Here is an 8,111-nt window from a genome sequence, read left to right as displayed (position 1 = left end):
TGGGAACAGCTGGTGATGCCTTCAGGTTCCCTGTATAATCCAGACTTTATGACAGAATGGTTCAGTTCTCCTTGCGGTGCGTTTACTGACCTTCCTGAATGTCAGAACTCCTGTTGCTTCAGAATGAACTCCTGATTGAAGTGCAGTTTTTCCAGAAACCAGATGTGAACCTGAATGCATCCAATAATAACAAAATGTCTGCATAGCAACCAGCAGCTGTTGCTATGCAGAGCCTGAGGTTCGTCTGAACTGGATTTCTAAAACTTCTGTTATATTCAAGGAGAATTGAAAATGTTTTTCCTTACAGCTCTGCTGCATCATGACTCGGCAAACGGTGACTCAGCAGATTTCAGTCTGTGACCCACTTCCAGCTCCACATGTCCAACATGAGACTGCAGCAAACTGCAGCAGCAGGAGGAAGAGGAGCTGCTGTTCTTCATCCTGCTGTTAAAACCGTTAAATAAACCTGGAATCCACTGGATTCAGTCTGATTCTGGGATCCTGATCGGCTCAGATTCCTAAACCATCTGGATGGGATTCCTGCTCATTCGCGCAGAGATGGACCCGGTCCGACCAGAACCAGCAGAGGTTCTCCTGATATTCAGAGTTTTTTACTGTGTCACAATTTGATTTGATTTTTGAAATGACTATCCAGGATGATTCCTGCTGCTGTCGGTACAAACCAGGTCCTGGAAACAAACGATTTAAAGAGAAACATCAACACTTCAGCATAAAACACAGAAACAAACTTCTGATTGGCTCCGCCCACCAGCTGCGTGACCCCGCCCACCAACTGCGTGGCTCCGCCCACCAACTACGTGGCTCCGCCCACCAGCTGCGTGGCTCCGCCCACCAAACTCCTTATGGGCTGTAAAACGTCCAGATGTTTACCTTCACTCTCTTTCTTTTATCTTGTAGTTTTTTCTCTGCTCATGCATACTTTCCAGTACCGTCTCCATGGCAACATTGATACAAAATGGAGGCCGACAGCTTCATGATTTATGATTGTTTTTAAACTGATTTTGGGATTTTTAAAATCGATTCTGAACCAAACTGTATGAGATTCTTAGTGAATCGATTTTTTTTTTTTTTTTTGCTGCAGGAAGTTTCAGGAAACGTTTCCTGCAAAGATCCTTCAAGTTCTGCTGCAGATTAAAAACGTCAACAGAACGGCAGAAAATCATGAAATCCAGAGAAAATGATTAGAAATACATTTAAAACAGTCAAAAAGTGAAAGTCTCTAAAGTTTAGTAAATATTTCTCCTCACTTATTGCCCATTTTGTCTTCCAATCTTCTGAATGCAGCCATAAAATCTCACAAACAAAATGTTGTGTCTGATCGGCGAGTTTGAGGTTTTATAAGCTGAGAAATGTGTTCCTGAACGCATCACCAGCAGGCTGTGACGTTAGGAAGTCAGTGACCGGCACTAACGACCGCCTCAGCGATGCTACGGCGGTGATTTACGGCGGCTGGTGTGGAGACAAAGAGACGAGACAAAGAGACGAGACAAACAGGCGGTAAACTGATCTAACCTCAGTCAGTCACTGAGTTAACGTGACGAACCAGGAGCTGAAATCTGAAACTTCATCTGGTTTTTATGAAACATGAAGGAAGGAAGAACAAACATCAACGGTGCATTCACTGACCATCAGGAGTTTCCTGCATGTTGGCCAGAGAATCGGACTGATGGGGTGTTTGATTTAATCCGCGGGGCGTGGCAGGCGGGCGGGGCTGGCCCGCTGCCGCTGTGACCCCTTCAGGGTGGTCCGGCGCTGGCAGCGTCGCCCTCATCCTGCCGGCTGATTGCACGGCACAGGGAGGTAACCTAGCAACGGGCAGACATCTCCCAGCATTCCCGGCGGACCCGACAGATCGGCAGCACCACACTCAGCAGAACCGGGAGGGAAGTTCTGGTGTCCATTTCATCTTCGGCTCGTTGCCTAGCAACAGAGTCCGGTTCCTGGAAATGAAGCTGCTTCCAGAAATAGACGCACAGAGAACAGGAGAACAGATCTGCATTCACGGATCAGAACCGATCCGATCACCAGAACCCAGCAGGCTGGAGTGGGTCGCTCCCCGAAGACGGAGCGGCGCCTCTTCCTCCTCTGAACGCATCACTTCCTGTCTGCAGGCCGGGGTCAGAGGTGGAGAAGCAGCTGATTCTTAGTGAGTCAGAGCAGAATGAGCTGTGAGTTCATTTGTAAAGTTTCAGACAGTAAGTTTGACCTGTGGGTGACCTCTGGGTGACCTCTGGGTGACCTCTGGGTGACCTCTGGGTGACCTCTGCATGGTTTAGTTTCTGCTCCAGACTTGCTGACTGCTGCTGTTCGTTCTCTTCTGCAGAAATGAATCAGCTGTTGATCGATGATCATTTCTGAGCTGAAAATATTATTTTCCTAATTCTGATTCTGCTTCAGTTTCAAAGGTCAAAGGTCAGGACTCTGCAGATCCACAGGTTTTAGGACGATAGAAATAATTTGTTTTAGTATCTGTAGAGAATTTCCAGAAGAAAATCAAATATGTGACTAATAATGTAGAAAGAAGCGTCACTTGACCCGCAGGGTGGCGCAGCGGTTAGCTGTTAGCAAACAGCAGTTAGCAGCCAGCTGTTAGCGGTGAGCTGTTAGCTGTTAGCCATTAGCTGTTAGCTGTTAGCCATTAGCAGCCACCTTGTGGCAGATCCTGGGTTTCCATCTTCCTGCCACTATAAACAGTCAGATTGGACGCGCTCCTGCTAATATGCTAATAATAATTTTACATTTTTCACTTTAGCACACTTAGCTTCACCTAAGCTAATTTCCCCAGATGAATAGTGAATCGCTAATTTTCTTGGCTGCTTCGTAAACTTTGAGTTGAATAAAGTTTCACGTCTGTCTTCAAGTGTTTAGATTTAAAATCTTCCTACAGCTGAAGAATCCATTGGTGCCAAAAACCTCACAAACAAAATGTGGTCTGATCGTTTATAAGCTGAGAAATTTGTTCCTGATTCTGATGAATGACTTTAAAGGTTTCAGCTGCAGAAATGACCAGAACTCCCAGTCAGCAAACCATTAAGGTATCAATTATCCAGAGTCTGAGCGGATTCTGATCGATGATCAGCTTCGGTTCTACAGCCAGGAATCAGTTTGATGATGAGTCTCTGAACGTAACGGATCAGAACCGCAGTTTGATCCGAAACCTTCTGAGCAGCAAAACCCAAAACAGAACAAATGTTTAATCAGGAATAAAGTTTCATTTTTAACTGGAAAACATCTACATTTCTTTTCAGTCCGAGACATTTTAGATATTTTCAGAAGTTTTAAATGATTTAACTGCATGAAGTAAAAACTGAATATTTCTCTGTCTTGAACCCAAAACGTATCAAACTGTTATTTTAAACCCGACGAACCGAAACATGAAGAAACGTCGAGTTTACTGGAAACGATGCAGATTCAAAACGTTTCACCAGTCAGAGCTGCAGCAGAGTTTATTTGGTCTGGACTCATAGAAAGTCACCATGTAGAGTCTGAGCCGTTCTAGGTGGTGTTTTCTATAGACCTATATGGCTCAGATGTGGATGACAGATCCCATCCATCCTGGCTCTGCAGCGCCCCCTGCTGACGCTGCTCTGATTAGTTTGTCTCCCAGTAGAGGAAACTTTTACCTGCAGCTGTTTTCTGTTTGTGTTTGTTCAGCAGGTTTCAGGTTTTTCATTCGCTGTGATCATGAGTTTTAATGACCCGTTTATTTAAAAACTACCAACAGAACCGTAGTTTGTTTCTGCAGCTGACTTGCTGCAGATGGTTGGAGTGTGAGTCCAGTTCTCCTGCTGTGTCTGTGTCCAGGTGCTGATCGACCCAGAAAGCAGAACAGAGAAGCTCCTGATGCAGAGATGATCCGCCTTTTCTCTGTGAGGTAAAAACAGCCGCCGGTTCTGAAAGCCGCTTCCCGCTCACACCGGGCCTCTGGAACCGTCCCTTTGTGTCTGTCGGACTCGTCGCACAAAGAGGCGCTGCAGCCGGGCATGCTGGGAGTTCTGATCCAGTCCAAACACATTATCTGACCAGAGACAAAATCCAGAAGTTTACGATCCTGTAAACCCGACAGAACCTCCAGAACCTCCAGAACCTCCAGCCTGGTTCCTCCCTGTGGTTTTAATTGGCTGTCTGCCTGTGTCTCCTCAGGAACTGACCAATCAGCAGGCATGATGATGCCCAAGGTGAGTGTTTCAGTGGGAGGAGTCTGGTGACCTTGAGCCGACCTTTGACCTCTTCCTGTCCCTCTGTGTGCGGAGCAGCAGCCGGCGCAGACGTCTCCCGGCAGCGTCTTGTCGCTCAGAGGGACCGGCGTTCCCGGATCGCCCGCCGCCGCCATCGTGGTGAGACTCAGAGAAACGTCCTTCAGGTGACCTTGACCTTGGGCGTCTCTGACCTCTGACCCCGTGTGTCTCTGCAGGCCCGGGTGGAGGACGGCGTCATCGGCTACAAGGACCTGGCGGCGCTGCCCAGAGACAAAGCCATCCTGGACATCGAGAGACCCGACCTGATGATCTACCAACCGCACTACAGCTACAGCCCTCTGGAGGTCACGACCTCTACTGACCTCTACTGACCTCTGATGACCTTCACTGACCTTTAGCGGTTCCACTGATCGGTTTACATTTAATCACAGTTTTCCTGTTTTTCTTCTTTTGCTGTGAAACTTGAACTGATGGAGCCCAACTGGTTTAACTGGGAGAAGATAGAAACCAGTGGCTGGTTAGTTAGTTAGTTAGTTAGTTAGTTAGTTAGTTAGTTAGTTAGTTAGTTAGTTAGTTAGTTAGTTTTTGGATGGCTGTTGCATCATTTCCTGTTAAAGCAGCAGAATCCAACATGGCGGCGTGTTGATGGGACATTTTGCCCCCGGGTTTGTCTCCTCAGGCGTCAGGACGTTTTCTTTTCATTTTCTGATGTTTTAATGCAAAACAACATTTCTAAAGTATTTAGCTTTCTTTATCTAAATATATAATAAACTCAATTACTTCATTATTTTTATTATTAGATAAAAATCGGTTGCGGGTGAAAACCTTCCTCCAGTTTTCGTTGAATCTGTTTCTCTCCTGTTTTTTCTTCCAGAGGTCTTTGTCTCCGCGCTCCATCTCTCCGCCTGCCTCGCCAGAGGTAAACACCTCCTCTTCATCACACTCTTCATCACACTCTTCATCGCTCAGGCCGATGCGTCTCCATGGAGACGGGGCCCTGATGCATCATCATCATCAGGCTGCAGGTTTCCTCTCAGATGTTCTGGAGGCGGCGGTGCGATCCGGCCCGCTGCCGCCGAACTGACTGGAGCCTGCACCTTGTTGCTATGGGGTGCACCTGGTTGCTACGGGCTGCACCTGGTTGCTATGGGCTGTACCTGGTTTCTATGGGCTGCACCTGGTTGCTATGAGCTGCACCTGGTTGCTACGGGCTGCACCTGGTTGCTATGGGCTGCACCTGGTTGCTATGGGCTGCAACTGGTTGCTATGAGCTGCACCTGGTTGCTACGGGCTGTACATTGTTGCTACGGGCTGCACCTTGTTGCTATGGGCTGTACCTGGTTGCTACGGGCTGCACCTGGTTTCTATGGGCTGCACCTGGTTGCTATGGGCTGCACCTGGTTGGTATGGGCTGCACCTGGTTGGTATGGGCTGCACCTGGTTGCTACGGGCTGCACCTGGTTGCTACGGGCTGCACCTGGTTGCTACGGGCTGCACCTGGTTGCTACGGGCTGCACCTGGTTGCTATGGGTTGCACCTTGTTGCTATGGGTTGCACCTGGTTTCTATGGGCTGCACCTGGTTGCTATGGGCTGCACCTGGTTGCTACGGGCTGTTGCCTAGCAGCAGCAGCAGTGACTGAGCGGATCAGGGATTTGTTTGGACCTTTCTGTGGTTCTGATGGGTCGCCTGAAGGTTGTTTCTGTGATTCTTTTAAAAATCAAAATCTCTGATTTCCTGGAGCATTTTTCTAAAATCTAATTTAGAAATACATTTTATTTCTGAATTTCTTTTCTGTAGTTTAGAAATGTTAGCAGGAGATTCGGTGTCGGTGTTTGGATCAGGACAATAACTCTGAAGCAGCAGAAGTGAGAAACCCTGCCGCCTGCAGGTGGGAGGTAGCATCACATGAACCCGACTTTTCATCATTATTGCTGAAAATTTGCAACAACCTCCAAATTATTCATTGGCATGAAAACATTGGCAGGAATCAGTGGATCTGGATGAATTTCAGTGATTGTTGATCCTGGACGAAGTGATGTAAACACACAGAGCCCGGTCCTCTGGTCCCCTGCCAGCTGTACCTGAGGACCAGGTGGCTCCACAGACCCACAGAAAAGCTTCCAGATTTGGCCCCCAGGCCCTGAGTTGGTTTTTAAAGGAAGTGAGTTGGAATTCACTTCCTTTCCTTTTCCTCCTGCTCTGTTTCCTCCCAGAACTCGTCCAAGGAGTCCAGGGACTGGCTGGAGAACCGGTCACCTGGCGGTTCTTCACCCGGTTCCACCATCCAGAGCAGCAGAACCCAGAGCTCACACACTCCACCGGCGCTGAACACACCCATTGCCACCAACACACACCCGGCAGGCAGCAAGAGCGCCATGCAGCATTTCCACCGACCCGGTAACGGCAGAAAGCTCCACTCTGGGAAGACATTTCTGCAAGTCCAACAGAAATATCTGCAATCATTTACAACGTTTAGTCTGAAAAACCAAAGTTCATTTTTCAAATTTTCACCAAGTTATTCATTCAGTTCTAAATTCAAACTAAACATTTCATACTAAGATAAACACCCAGTTAGCAAGCCACATACTTTGTGAGCTAATACTTAGCCGAAAACTAAAGATTTATCCCTGAGCTAAATATTTAGCTAAAAAGCTAAATATTTAGCTAACAAGCTAAATATTTAGCAGGCTAACTCTTTAGTTAAATATACTGCTGAAAAAAAATAAAGGGAACATTGCACTTTAATTTTGTGTGTGGCTCCAAATCCAGGCCTCCATTGGTTAATAAATTTCATTTCCATTGATGATTTTGTTGTCAGCACATTCAACTTTGTACAGAACAAAGTATTCAATGAGAATATTTCATTCATTCAGATCTAGGATGTGTTATTTGAGTGCTCCCTTTATTTTTTTGAGCAGTATATTTATCCTTCAAGCTAAACATTTGTTTTGCTTATAAAGTGTTTAGTTTGTGGCTCTGAGGTTGATGAATGGATGAATGACTTGGTGAAAACATGACGAGTTTCTTTCACCTGAAACTTTAAAACCTCCAGGTTCTGATTCACATAAAAAATCTGAAGGTCTGAGGAGGAAACTGGATTAAATATAACAAATGGGAAAGATTTTTTCTGTTTTATTTTTGTTAATTAACATTAATGATTCAAATTTTAGTCGTTTCTGATGAAATTTTGTTTTTTGATAGAAAACGGCTCCAACATCTATAAGAAGCCTCCCATCTACAGGCAGGGTGAGTTTCTGACTGAATGTGGGTCAGAGCCTCTAATCAGCTTTAACGTGCTGACTGTGTGTGTGTGCGTGTGTGTGTGTGTGTGTGTAGACGTCTCGTCCTCGCCCGTCCCTCAGGGGAAACACATCGAGGATCTGATCATCGAGTCGTCAAAGTTCCCAGCAGCTCAGCCTCCAGATCCCAACCAGCCGTCCAAAATCGAGACCGACTACTGGCCCTGCCCCCCGTCACTGGCCGTGATCGGTACACACACACACACACACACACACACACACACACACACACACACACACACACACACCATATGCAGCAGCTGATGTTCCTTTAAATCCTGCAGAGAAAGAGAGTCAGAGGAAGGATCAGCGGGAGGAAGAGGAGGAGGATGAAGGGGAGCTGGAGGACGAGCTGTGGGGCCTCCGGGCCCTGCAGAACCAGGAGCTGAACAAGGTGGGGATCCTCAGGACCCGTCGTACGGAGAAACATCAGGGCCAAACGTTTGTTCAAAAGAAAAAAGATTCAAGCTCAAAAAATGTTCAAAGTTACTTTTCAGATTGAAGTTTTACTCAGAACTTTTCCTTTGGAGCAAATTTCATGGACCAGTTCACCTCCTCACCTCCTCACCTCCTCACCTCCTCACCTCCTC

At 46.8% G+C, this 8,111-nt stretch overlaps 1 protein-coding gene and 1 long non-coding RNA gene across 3 annotated transcripts in view; one reads left to right on the top strand and one right to left on the bottom strand.

Moving 5' to 3' along the window:
- The window catches only part of LOC106935330 (dematin), a 26,966-nt gene that overhangs the window by 9,547 nt on the left and 9,308 nt on the right, over positions 1-8,111 (top strand). The window contains exons 2-10 of one of the 2 annotated variants that reach the window (XM_015015761.1): positions 3,826-3,895; positions 4,165-4,199; positions 4,278-4,358; positions 4,436-4,564; positions 5,095-5,139; positions 6,436-6,619; positions 7,424-7,468; positions 7,559-7,711; positions 7,806-7,915. In XM_015015761.1, the coding sequence (XP_014871247.1) occupies positions 4,185-4,199; positions 4,278-4,358; positions 4,436-4,564; positions 5,095-5,139; positions 6,436-6,619; positions 7,424-7,468; positions 7,559-7,711; positions 7,806-7,915 (762 nt within the window). In that variant the 5' untranslated portion in view covers positions 3,826-3,895; positions 4,165-4,184. The remainder of the gene's footprint in view (positions 1-3,825; positions 3,896-4,164; positions 4,200-4,277; positions 4,359-4,435; positions 4,565-5,094; positions 5,140-6,435; positions 6,620-7,423; positions 7,469-7,558; positions 7,712-7,805; positions 7,916-8,111) is intronic. The other variant, XM_015015760.1, reaches the window with a different exon arrangement.
- Positions 642-2,189, bottom strand: LOC106935332 (uncharacterized). The gene is made up of 2 exons (XR_001421880.1): positions 816-2,189; positions 642-772 (listed from the first exon to the last, which is right to left on the bottom strand). It is a non-coding gene; the product is annotated as an uncharacterized LOC106935332 (long non-coding RNA).

Source organism: Poecilia latipinna, unplaced genomic scaffold, assembly GCF_001443285.1.
Source record: "Poecilia latipinna isolate Pla-1442-1.1 unplaced genomic scaffold, P_latipinna-1.0 Scaffold1950, whole genome shotgun sequence".
Taxonomy (NCBI): Eukaryota; Metazoa; Chordata; class Actinopteri; order Cyprinodontiformes; family Poeciliidae; genus Poecilia; species Poecilia latipinna.
The sequence above is the reverse complement of the archived record's forward strand: the minus strand, read 5'-3'. Positions and strand labels throughout refer to the sequence as shown.